The sequence below is a fragment of the Anabrus simplex genome, chromosome 8 (genome assembly GCF_040414725.1).
Source record: "Anabrus simplex isolate iqAnaSimp1 chromosome 8, ASM4041472v1, whole genome shotgun sequence".
NCBI lineage: Eukaryota > Metazoa > Arthropoda > Insecta > Orthoptera > Tettigoniidae > Anabrus > Anabrus simplex.
In genome coordinates this window covers 229,445,906-229,459,765 of record NC_090272.1, presented here as the reverse complement: position 1 = coordinate 229,459,765, position 13,860 = coordinate 229,445,906, and the positions used below count along the sequence as shown (strand labels likewise).

The 13,860-nt window shown below is 39.1% G+C and overlaps 2 protein-coding genes across 3 annotated transcripts in view; one reads left to right on the top strand and one right to left on the bottom strand.

Annotated features, from left to right (window-relative positions):
* RpS24 (ribosomal protein S24) overlaps nt 1-13,860 on the top strand; it is a 325,883-nt gene that overhangs the window by 278,621 nt on the left and 33,402 nt on the right. The window lies entirely within an intron of this gene.
* Sirt1 (Sirtuin 1) overlaps nt 1-13,860 on the bottom strand; it is a 189,553-nt gene that overhangs the window by 169,549 nt on the left and 6,144 nt on the right. For both annotated transcript variants that reach the window (XM_067152761.2, XM_067152762.2), the window contains exons 2-3: nt 3,059-3,209; nt 2,836-2,963 (exon numbers count right to left, since the gene is read on the bottom strand). In XM_067152761.2, coding sequence (XP_067008862.2) covers nt 2,836-2,963; nt 3,059-3,209 — 279 coding nt within the window. The remainder of the gene's footprint in view (nt 1-2,835; nt 2,964-3,058; nt 3,210-13,860) is intronic.

Sequence of the window (13,860 nt, the reverse complement as noted above, 5' to 3'; positions counted from 1 at the left end):
ACTGGAGGAAGGAAGATAAACTGAAAAATCATTTAATTACTGGTAAAACTTTACTTCTCGCAGCCCAACGTTTATAACATTATAGGGAAGTGAAAATAATGTAAATCTTACTTGGAATTCCTTTTAGAGGAGAGATGTGTTCATTGCCATGTCTAGGAACCCACCAGCCCGCCCCGAGAAATATATTTACTTTTATAACCTAATCAAGAACAGTAGCCGCCATCGTCCATGGCTCAAGTAGTTTCTTGCATTCTGATTGGTCATGGTGAACGGAATGTGACGTCATTGCCATCAATGCTGATAAATACATTGCGTTACCAACCCCGGCTGAATAAAAGCACAAACAAAAAAACACCATGTAAAATTACAATGCGGCTTTAACCGTCCGGACCAATGGTCTTGTCCAGGTCTTATCCTAACCGTCCGCACGGCAAGAACCAGTCCAGACCAATCGTGTTTCCACATGAAACTAGAGGCGTGGGGCCGCTTCGCGGCTTCTAACCGTCCAGACCAATGGCCTTGTCCACGGCAGGAATCCTAACCGTCCAGACCAATCGTTTTGTCCACGGCAAGAATCCTAACCGTCCAGACCAATCGTGTTTCCACATGAAACTAGGGGCCTAAGGCCGCTTCGCGGCTTCTAACCGTCCAGACCAATGGTCTTGTCCACGGCAAGAATCCTAACCGTCCAGACCAATCGTGTTTTCACATGAAACTAGGGGCCTAAGGCCGCTTCGCGGCTTCTAACCGTCCAGACCAATGGTCTTGTCCACGGCAAGAATCCTAACCGTCCAGACCAATCGTCTTGTCCACGGCAAGAATCCTAACCGTCCAGACTAATCGTCTTGCCACCAGCTATCGAAGCACCTCACTCATTAGTTCCTCCGTACAGAGGTTGGCAGCTCTGAGCATAGCTTCACAACATCCTTCCCGAGAAGGCCGCGAGCGTGGAAACAAACGACAGTCGTTCCGCGCGCAGCTGAATGTAGCGAGTGCTGGGCTGCGAGAAGTAAAGCATTGATTAATTACTATATATTATTTCCATTTGTTTTATTCTGCTTACATTTCCATTATTTTGTGACAGGAAAAATAAACAATATTTCACAAAATATTAACTTAAAAGGCAGCAGGTACTTTACATTAACTTAAACTGTTAAGTTTCAGCTGATCTAGTTGTCATTCTTCAGGCTGTATAAAGTATACAACAGGGTACTGAGGGAAAAGATACACCATACTGGGGGACTATAGGATTATGGGTAGATTATTAAAATCAATCAGAGGCATTTATGTTGACAATTGAGCTGCAGTGAGAATTGATGGTAGAATGATTTCATGGTTTAGGGTACTTACGGGGGTTAGACAAGGCTGTAATTTTTCACCCTTGTTGTTCGTAGTTTACATGGATCATCTGCTGAAAATTGTAAAGTGGCAGGGAGGGATTCAGTTAGGTGGAAATGTAGTAAGCAGTCCGTTCCATGCTGACGACTATGTCTTAATGGCAGACTGTGCCGAAAGCTTTCAGTTTAATATCTTGGAACTTCAAAATAGGTGCAATGAGTATGGTATGAAAATCAGCCTTTTGAAGACTAAATTGATGTCAGTAGGTAAGAAATCCAAGAGAACTGAATGTCAGATTGGTGATACAAAGCAGGAACAGGTAGATAATTTAAAGTATTTAGGATGCATGTTCTCCTAGGATGGTAATATAGTGAGACTGAATCAAGGTGCAATAAAGCTAATGCAGTGAGCTTGCAGTTGCGACCATCAGTATTCTGTAAGAAGGAAGCCAGCTCCCGGATGAAACGATCTTTACATCGGTCTGTTTTCAGACCAACTTTGCTTTACGGGAGCGAATGCTGGGTGGACTCAGGATATCTTATTGTTAAGTTAGAAGTAACAGACATGAAAGTAGCAAGAATGATTGCTGGTACAAACAGGTGGGAACAATGGCAGGAGGGCATTCGGAATGAGGAGATTAAGGCTAAGTTAGGAATGAACTCTATGGATGAAGCTGTACGCATACACCGGCTTCAATGGTGGCGTCATGTGAGGAGAATGGAGGAAGATAGGTTACCTAGGAGGATAATGGCCTCTGTTATGGAGGGTAAGAAAAGTAGAGGGAGACAAAGACGACGATGGTTAGACTCAGTTTCTAACGATTTAAAGATGAGGGGTATAGAACTAAATGAGGCCACAACACTAGTTGCAAATACAGGATTGTGGTGACATTTAGTAAATTCACAGAGGCTTGTAATTTCAAGAACAGAAGCAAAAATGACTTTCGTGGATATAATGGTGTTTGCTGCATTTCCACTGGTATACAGAGGCTTATGGATGTGGACATACAGGTCTCTGCCGCAGTCCATGATTTTTAACCTACAAAATAAGCAACGTAGAAGGCATTATGAAGCTCTACGCTAGTGTTACTCAATGCTAAATGATGTAAAGAAGGAAATGGTGGTCTTATCTCAATTTTCATTTTTTTGCGGACTTAAGGCTCTTTTCATCTTGGCAACTCAAATATGTTCTTGACAAATACACTGGAACCATTCCCCGTGATAGTTATATCTACAAACAGTGAAGGAAACCATAAGGAAATAATAAACGAAAAACAGTGTACAACAAATCTATAGGCCTGATTCAAACCACTCTATTCTATGCACTAATTCACTAAGGTGTTAACGCTGTTCCAAAAATAAAGGTGAGGTATGAAGGCATTCACACCAGAAAGTAGTATCACATAAATTTCAATCTCACTTAATTACATGTAGGAATTTAAATCTAATATAAATGGAACAATGCCATTACATTTAACAAAACTTTTCTGGTACAAACCTGCCATTGGTTTCCATTCCTGTCCACTCAAGTCAGATAAACCACTCAAATTTGATAGATTACTGACTGTAGATGACACCTCATCTTTATCATCTTCCTCATCTGCATCTCTCTCACCAACCACTGACCTAGGAAGCGAAAGTTGGACAAAGAATAATTTATTCAGCAAGGCTTAATAAGAACTAGTGAACCAAGTAACACAAGATAGTTTGTTAATTCTCACCTGCCGTCTTCAGAATTTGGACTTCTTTGAGTAGAACTATCAAGCAATGAAGTTCCAGTTTCATTGTTGTTAGAATGATAAGATACTGAAGAAATTTCATTGAAACCAGAATCTCCACTGTTCAAGATTTCAGCACTAACGGAATACTCCCCTAAACAAAGAGAGAAAGAATAAATTATTAAGACTATTGATATATGTTTTACATACTTTTACTTACTTGCTAAATCTACAACAAAAATTTATGGATGAATACAGATTCAATATATCAATCATGTTGTTACACATTCACTTCCTACGCATTTTGAAATACATATCCCTCAAAAGAGAAACTTTTATGCCACTTTCTAAACTATTACTTCTTAAAACTGAACACCCTCAAAAGAGAAACTTTTATGCCACTTTCTAAACTATTACTTCTTGAAACTGAACACGGAAGGAAGGAAAGAAGGAAGGAAGTGGTGATTAATGTTTTAAGCGGAAGTAACACTAGGCAACCATCCACCGTATAACACTAATCACAGAGAAAAAAAATGGAAGGGTTCCGACACTTCGGAAAACGAATATATGAAAGAAAGACGAGGGCCACGAAGGGCAGGAGGGAGGAAAGAAGGAAGGAAGAAAAAAAATGGCATCAAATTAAAATGCTAGCATATCGTAAATCATGCCTCAGAATAGAGTACGTACCCTCCTCCCCTCTTTACCTCGTTCTACCAATCAAACTCACACAAAGGACTGAGCAAGAGCTGCGCAAGTTAAACACAGGAAAAGTATTTTTGTTTGTCGTATAACAACATGATCGAGAAATTGCACGTCATCAGCAAATACATTAATTTACAGATTTATTCTTTTGGAAATGAAAAAATGTAAACCACTAATAGATATTTTTTAAATGTTATTATATAAGTGAACATTTAAAATTAGTGAGTTTATTGCAGTAAACATTTTGTAAGCTTGTTCCTGCAGTTATAACATCACCATGGGTAGCACTACCAAGCAGAAAAACTGAAAATTCTAAATGAACATGTCAGACACATGAAAGAGCGTTCTGACATTTGGACACTTGATGTGGTTAACGGAATTCTTTATAACACGACTAGTAGGATCAAGGATGAACCTGTCTTGGTTCAAACCACTGGTCTTTAACACAAGAAACTACTATATTTCGAACTGTAGGAGCTTGCCTGGTGGCCATAATCATTAAGGCATTGAGTCTCTATGGTCTGACACCATGGTTAGCAAATTCAAATCCCATTGGTGAAACATACATACATACATACATACATACATACATTATAGACTGTTATGCCTTTCAGCGTTCAGTCTGCAAGCCTCTGTCAATTTACTAAATAATGCCAAAATCCTCGATTTGCAACTAGTGTTGTGGCCAAATTTAGTTCTAAACCTCTTATCTTTAAATGGTTAGAAACTGAGTCTAACCATTGTTGTCTTGGTCTATACTCCGCACGGCTCTACTTCTAAATTGACGTTTTGGCAGATTTTGGCTCCGTCTGGTGATTATGCACTGAAGCATAGGCATCCAACCAATCCCAATCTGCCATTCATATCGATTTATATCGGCAGAGCACGATCTCGAAACCCAGTTGCCAACTCTAATATTTACATTCGCCACGTGGTTAACATATCTCACGCAAAGCCTATCAAATGATCAAGACAAGGCAACCTATCTCGCTCAGCGTGTATGGTATTTGGTATGCTTCGCGATCTTTTGCATTTTCCTTCAGTAATTAGTGTGTTTTTCATATTGCTGGACGGTTCTAGTGACTGAGATCAGTGGAGTGTTCCCTTTGTAGGCCATAACCTCCTTTCTGTGCCAGCCATTAGCGGTGAGTGATGTTTTATTTCCTCATTCTCATTTATTCTTATTAATATATTCTCTTATTAGTGTCAGATGTTGTTAGTAAGTGTAGTTTTTGTGAATTTGTTTTCAATCCATATTCATTAGTTTTTCTGAGTACGGTATTACATTTTACAAGGGCTGTTTACCGCGGTCATATTGCATCAGCTGTCCTCGCGGGCGTAGCACGCTGGCAACAGAGGAAAGGCGATGCTCATTTGTTTTGCGAAACTTCAATTTAGAAGTAAGGCCGTGCGGAGTATACCTCTACTTCTCTTACCCTCCATAACAGAGTCCATTATTCTCCTAGGTAACCTATCCTCCTCCATTCGCCTCACATGACCCCACCACCAAAGCCGGTTTATGTGTTCAGCTTCATCCATCGAATTCATTCGTAAATTAGCCTTTATCTCCTCATTCCGAGTACCCACCTGCCATTGTTCCCCCTGTTTGTACCAGCAATCGTTCTTGCTACTTTCATGTCCGTTACTTCTAACTTATGAATAAAATATCCTGAGTCCACCCAGCTTTCGCTCCCGTAAAGCAAAGTTGGTCTGAAGACCGACCGATGTAAAGATAGTTTCATCTGGGAGCTGACTTCCTTCTAACAGTGAGCTCACTGCATTAGCTTTACTACATCTTGATTCAATCTCACTTACAATATTACCATCCTGGGAGAACACACAACCTAAATACTTGAAATTATCGACCTGTTCTAGCTTTGTATCACCAATCTGACATTCAATTCTGTTGAATTTCTTACCTAATGACATCAATTTAGTCTTCCAGAGGCTAATTTTCATACCATACTCATTGCACCTATTTTCAAGGTCCAAGATATTAGACTGCAGGCTTTCGGCACAGTGTGCCATTAAGACCAAGTCGTCAGCATAGGCCAGACTGCTTACTACATTTCCACCTAACTGAATCCCTCCCTGCCATTTTATACCTTTCAGCAGATGATCCATATAAACTACGAACAGCAAAGGTGAAAGATTACAGCCTTGTCTAACCCCTGCAAGTACCCTGAACCAAGAACTTATTCTAGCATCAATTCTCACTGAAGTCCAATTGTCAACATAATGCCTTTGATTGATTTTAATAATCTACCTTTAATTCCATAGTCCCCCCTGTATAGTGAACATATTTTCCCTCAGTTCCCTGTCATATGCTTTCTCTAGATCTATGAAACATAAACATAACTGCCTATTCCTCTCGTAGCATTTTTCAATTACCTGGCGCATACTGAAAATTTGATACTGACAGCCTCTCTGTGGTCTGAAACCACACTGGTTTTCATCCAACTTCCTCTCAACGACTGATCGCACCCTCCCTTCCAAGATGCCAATGAATATTTTGCCAGGTATACTAATCAATGAGATACCTTGATAGTTGTTGCAATCCTTCCAGTTCTCTTGCTTATAGATAGGTGCAATTACTGCTTTTGTCCAATCTGAAGGTAGCCTACCTTACCAACACTCCATGCTAATCTTACTATTCTATGAAGCCATTTCATTCCTGCCTTCCCACTATACTTCACCATTTCAGGTCTAATTTCATCTATTCCTGCTGCTTTATGACAATGGAGTTTATTTACTATCCTTTCCACTTCCTCAAGCGTAATTTCACCAGCATCATTTTCCACCTCTCCAAGAGCTTGGCTGTTCGCAACACCGCCAGGAAGATTTCCTTTTACATTGAGAAGATGTTCCAAATATTCCCTCCACCTCTCCAGTGATTCACTGGGATCTATAACGAGTTCACCTGAATTACTCAAAACTGTTCATTTCCTTTTTCCCTCCCTTCCTAAGATTATTTATTACTGTCCAGAAAAGTTTCCCTGCTGCTTGACCTAGCCTTTTCCAGGTTATTACCAAAAGCTTCCCACGACTTCTTTTTGGATTTAACAACTATTTGTTTCACTCTGTTTCTTTCATCTCCCTGTCTGCCTCAGCCCTTGTTTGGAGCCATTTCTGATAAGCCTTCCTTTTACGTTTACAAGCTGTTCCCACTTCTTCATTCCACTAAGATGTTCGCCTTTTCCCATCTTTACACACAGTTGTTCCTAGGCATTCCCTTGCTGTTTCTACTACAGCATCCCTGTATGCCACCCATTCACTTTCTACATCCCGAACGTGCTTACTGTCTACTGTTCGAAACTTCTCACTAATCATATCCATGAACTTCCGTCTAATTTCCTCGTCCTGGAGATTTTCTACCCTTATTCGTTTGCAGACAGATTTCACTTTCCCTACCCTTGGCGTAGAGATACTTAGTTCACTACAGATCAGAAAGTGATCTGTATCATCGAAAAATCCCCGGAAAACTCGTACATTCCTAACAGATTTCCTGAATTTGAAGTCGGTTAATATATAGTCTATTATGGATCTGGTACACCTATACTGCTAATAATAAGAATTGGCGTCTGACATTTCTTAGAGGGAGGTCCGTTTACTGCCTGCCGAGGCGGGATAAAGGGAGTGGCGGTGTGGTTGCCATGGAAACGAGGGTGGGGCGACTGCGGTTGCCATGGAGATAGAACTTCAGGGCAGCTCGTCTTGCTGGGAGTTGCCAAACCTGTCACTGTCACTGATAAGAACCTGATTGTATAAGAGTGATCGCAAATGGGACGACACCGCCTGGCCAGGTAGTCTACAACAGATCACAGCGGTCAGAATGAAGGAGGGAACAAGTGAGCCGGAAGCGAGGGGTAAGAGCATGTAGAAAGGAATGCTGGAATGTGGCAACATCGTGAAATGGCACGTGCAGTGCTCCTCCCTCCAACCTTACCTGTCAGGCGCCAACTTTAGTTAAGTCTAGTATAGCCTCCCATGTGTAGCGGTGAATAGCCTTATGCTTGAAGAATGTATTCTTAACTGCTAAACCCATACTAGCACAGAAGTCCAGCAAACGCTTCCCATTCCCATTAGCTTCCATATCTTCCCCACATTTACCAATCACCCTTTCGTATCCCTCAGTTCTATTCGCAACTCTCGCATTGAAATCGCCCATTAGCACTATTCTATCCTCACTGTTGACCCTGACCACGATATCACTCAATGCTTCATAAAACTCGTCAACTTCATTCTCATTTGCATCCTCACATGGTGAATACACGGACACAATTCTAGTCCTAATTCCTCCAACTGACAAATCTACCCACATCATTCGCTCATTTACGTGCCTAACAGAAACTATGTTGGGTGCAATGGTATTCCTAATAAACAGCCCTACCTCAGACTCTGCCCTTCCCTTTCTAAAACCCGTCAAGTAAACTTTATGATCTCCTATCTCTTCCTCCTTATCTCCCCTTACCCAAATATCACTTAGTCCTAGCACATCCAGATGCATCCTCTTTGCTGACTCAGCCAGTTCTACTTTCTTTCTTCCATAAGCCCCATTAATATTGATAGTTCCCCTTCGAATTCCATTTCGTTCGCCAAGTTGTTTCCAAGGAGTCCCTCGCCTGTCAAATGGGAGTGGGACTCTGTTACTCCCATAGGTCCAAGGCTTGCTTAAAATGTTCTGAGCTCGGTAAATTCATGAAGCAGGATGCTACCCTACTTACACATAGTCCAAGTGAGGATCTCTCCTCTAACCTGTCAGAATGGATAAGAAATGGATAAGAAATGTAATTAAAGCAACGTACAAAAGAAAGCCCTCTTAAATGTACAATTATATAAATTTCATTTATTTTTGGCCCAAATGTTGTCTTCGTTTGAATAGATTTCATTTCCAACTACATGTGGACTATAAATTGAATATTAACGATTTTATCCAAGATTCCGGTGTTGTAAAAATTCTTATGATTCAGGCGACTATAACAGCTGAAGAAACCCCAACTCACACAGTGTTAAATTCTAGTCAATACTATTGAGAAGCCCCAATTCAAGTTGTGATCAATCCAATCTGCAATTGGAGGCCTGGTCATTGTAAAAAATGTAATTCATTGTTCATAAATTCTGGCAAGGTTAATGCACTTATTGTACATACTGTACATATTGTAAACTGTGTAAATAGCATAAGACAATTGTATATAGTATTAAGTTAGTTTACTATAAGTTCCAATGTTTATATTTTTAATTCTTGACCTTAGGATTAATATAGACTGAAGATGCCCATAACTAGGGCGAAACATGTCCCTAACTGGTGTGTTTCATTCATGTAGAATTTAACCACTAAAAAATATATATTTGTATTGAAAAGGTGGACACAATAATTTTAATCTTGAAAGAGTTTACTCATGGGGGGAGGACAATGATAAACTATCTTACATATTAGACAAGAAACAGAAAACCCTAAACCATAAATTACTTTGTCTTCAAGAAAACAAATGTAAAACACCTGACCAAAATACAAACAACAAAGTGTCCCCTTCCCATTTGACTTAACATTCCACTACAATCAACCTATCTAATACAGCCTTCTCTAACCAAGAATTAAATCTATAAGATAAAGGCTTCAAACATAATTGCCCTAATCACAAAAAAGCAAAAGACATCATCACTACAATCGCTGAAACCGAAACTAATATCGATAAACAAATCCCGATTGATAAACAGAATGACGTACGTTACGAAGTAAAAAAGAAACTCCCAACTTTGATTAATGATATAACATCTAATAATAACCACAACGTCTCGAAACAAACTCTAAACCTGAAATCCAAAATCCATAACAACAACGTAGTAATTACAAAAGCAGATAAGGGCAACACCATAGTAATAATGAACAAACAAGATTACATCAATAAAACTGAAACCTTTTTTTTCATACAATACCTATACCTTAATTAACAAAGATCCAACAAACAAAATACAGCATAACTTCAAGAACCTTCTTAAAGATTCTAACTTCATTTCAAATGATCAAGATTATCAGAAATTAACTGTAATGAACCCAAAATTACCTACAGTCAGATCACTGCCCAAAATTCATAAAAAGGATGCCCCCATTTGGTCTATAATTAATAGTATAAATAGTCCTACCTATAATACTTCTCAATTCCTACACAAATTCCTAAAAAAACATTTCAAATTTTACAACTCCAACACCATAAAGAACTCGATCAAACTTTGTAATTCCCTAAATAAGTTCAGTCTACAACCAAACCACGTTTTATTTTCTTTTGACATCACCAACATGTTTACTAATATCCCTATCAACAATACTATTAATATCATAAAAAACAATCTGTTGAAACATAGCACACTGAGTAAAATCGAAATTGATGAATGGTTAAAATTACTTAACTTTGTTTTAGACAATAACTATTTTACCTTCAATAAGAAAATTTACAAACAAGAAGGTCTAGCGATGGGAGACCCGTTATCTGGAATACTAGCCGATATATACTTAGATAATCTTGAACATAGTAAGATTATTAATAACATCAACGGACTCTGTCTTTGGCATCGCTATGTTGATGATACCATAGCTATCACTGATAAACAAATCAACAACAGCAATAACATACTATCATTTCTCAACAACTTATCTAATATTAAATTCACTAAAGAAGATGAGTTCAATAACTCTTTGAACTTCTTAGACATCAAAATCACACGAGCATTGAACAAATTCGACTTCCAAATATACAGAAAACCCACCTTTTCTCCAACAACCATAAAAAATGATTCTTTACATCCCAACTCACATAAAAAAAGCCACTTATCACAGTTTAATATATAGAGCATTAAAGATCCCTATGTCCTCTATTAATTTAAAGAAAGAATTACTATTCATTAAGGCAATAGCTAAATTCAATGGATTTAACACGAGTATGATGAATAAAATCACTAATAAAACCAAACTGAAACTAGCTACAAATTTAACTCCACTGAAACCCGTCAAACCAAAATACGCTAAATTCACGTTCACTAAACATAGTATTTATCCGATAACCAATTCATTAATGAAGCACGAAATGAAAATAGCTTACACAACAAAAAACACTAATCGTAATTTATTCTTTAATCACAACTCTATTAACATCACAGACAATAGTTACTCTGGATCAGGAATATACAGATTGAAATGCTCTACATGTAATTTTTCTTCTGTTGGCCAAACTGGCCGCAGCTTCTCCACCAGATACGCCGAGCATTACAATGCCCAAAGACACAACAAATTCTCCGCAATGGCCAACCACATGAGGGACACAGGGCATAAATTCACCACAATAGAACAAGATCTCCATATCCTAAAAAGAGTCGATAAAAGTAAACTCATGACAGAATATGAAAACTTATTTATTTTCCTCGACCAACATTTTAATAAAGATAAGAACCTAAATGACACTATTGATAAAGAAAAGCCCCTTGTATGAACAGATCCTTATTTTATTACGAGAATCAACTCCCCTCACCAACATATTCTTAAAAATCTTCAACCTCAGATCAATTAGCGTTCCCACCTCCTCTACAGCTAATATACCCCCCTCCCTTCCCCCCATCGCTAGTACCTCTAATTCAAATACAACCAATAAACTCATAGCCACACCCACCGTAACATCGCTCCCTCCAATGGACTTACACCGATACAACACGCACAGTAATACACTCTCTTCCTTCCCTCCCACCAATAGCAGCCCCCCCCCCCCCCTCCAAATACTACAAACAAGCCAATAGTTACGTCAACGCAAACAGATCCCCCTCCAACACAAACCTTCAACTATAACACACGTAGCAAGAAGTCTACTGTTGCAAATACTTCTAACTCATAACGTTACAAGCTATCTTTGTCACCGTCAAATGGTAAGTGCACACGATTCTACTTCAATATTTTCAAACATCTTTTCACACAATTAACTCTACGTTTCTTACTTCCTTTTACAGATTCCACTATTATATGCCTTTCCTTTTCAACTAGAATATCTACAAACTCACAACTTGCAACATTTGAGCATTACTTCAAATTTTGAGATGGTCCATAGAGATCCTATTTGAAACTGTTCTTCAACTTTCTGTTCTACAACTTCATATCCTCAACGTGTCTTAGAACTTCACCATATGTCTCTGACTTTCATCTTTTATCTTCAAGATTATGATTAACTTCGGATTTCTCGACCAACCTTTGACTTTTATTCTCTCTTCTTTACTTTGATTATATACGATTTTTTGCCATCGTCTAATTATAACCGCCAGACTATCAACTTTATTTTTATGCAATCTTACTACTTGTTGTATACCAATCTGTTGTTTTATCCATTGCACTTATTTTAGCAGCCTTCTAATGTTAATTTTGTTAATACTTCCACTATTATATCTCATCACATTATATTTTTTAAACCATCATTGTTATTTTTAATGTTATTTTATTTCAAATCTCCTCAAGATTTTAAAATTCATTTCATTATTACATGTTATTTAGACGCTTATTTTTAATTTAAGGTTAAGACTATGGCTGATGATGCCTTCAGGGAAGGCGAAACATGTACCACTTTTATATAACAAATTTATGTAAACCATCCAAGACTAGACTTTGTATTGATTAGGTTGTCTAATAAACAACTTACTGTTATTATTTCAATAAAATATCATCAATACGGACCAAAAATAATATTTATTACATGTAATGTGAGTTTGCATCCGGGAGATAGTGGGTGCGAATCCCACTGTCGGCAGCCCTGAAGATGGTTTTCCATGCTTTCCTATTTTCACACCAGAAAAATGCTGGGACTGTACCTTAATTTAAGGCCACGGCCGCTTCCTTCCAACTCCTAGGCCTTTTGTATCCCATCGTCCCACAAGACATATCTTGTGTCGGTGCGACGTAAAGCCACTAGCAAAAAAAGAGAGGGGCCCCAGGGGCTCTGAACTTTGGAGCATGGCTTGGCGACATGGATCCCTTAGCTGAGTTCTGGCATTGTTTTTGTTTCAACTTGCTTGTGCCAGGCTCCTCACTTTCACCTATCATGTCTGACCTCCCTTGGTCAACCCTTGTTCTTTTCCGACCCCAATGCTATTAGGTATCGAGGGCTGGGGAGTCCAATTTTCACGCCCTTCATGGCGTTTTCTTTGGGCGATATCTTCATTTCTTGAAGTGTTAGATCCCTTCCATTTTTTCTCTCTGATTAGTCGTTCATGTTTGTGCTTTACTGTAGTCACGTCCTAGTTCGTGAACCATGGGCAACGGCTGAGTGGCCTAGTAATTGGTCCTGAGAGCCGGGATACCAGTTGCTATGGAATGGGAGTGGGCATCTCGGACATTTTCTGAGTCACGGCCCTCCTTGTGCTCAGGCGGCTAGGACTATACAATTCACCGGTGGTCCATAACCTGGAATGAATTTAGCGAATCCGCAGTGGATATCCTGGAGAAAGAGATGTAAATTAGTATAACTGGAATCGTATCTGGCTTAACCACACAAGGGTTATTTGTTTTTCTTTTTCCGCAAATTGCTTTACATCGCACCGACTCATAGGTTTTATGGTGACGATGAGGCAGAAAAGGGCTAGAAGTGGGAAGGAAGAGACCGTAGCCGTATTTAAGGTAGAGCCCCAGCATTTGCTTGGTGTGAAAATGGGAAACCAGGGAAAACCATCCTCAGGGCTGCCGACAGTGGGGTTCGAACCCACTATCTCCCGAATACTGGATACAGGCCGCACTTAAGCGACTGCAGCTATCGAGCTCGTTACACTATAGTTACAGGAATTCGGAAACCCTGCCGCAGTTGGCTTTTCAGTATATCACATTAGTCATCTCCAGATTCTTAGGTGTAAAGGATCGTCGGATTTCTGACGGCAAGTTGCGAAACATCGAGAAACTTCTCTCCGCGTCAACGGATATTAAAGGTTCAAAAAACACTCACATTAAAATTGCCTCCTTTCAATATCTCACTTTATACCCCAATTTTCTTCAAGCACTAGTTTCATTTGTCATTTCATTTCATTTTTCTCTCTTTTCAGTTATGGTTCCATTATTATGTATTTACAAGAGAAGATATGTA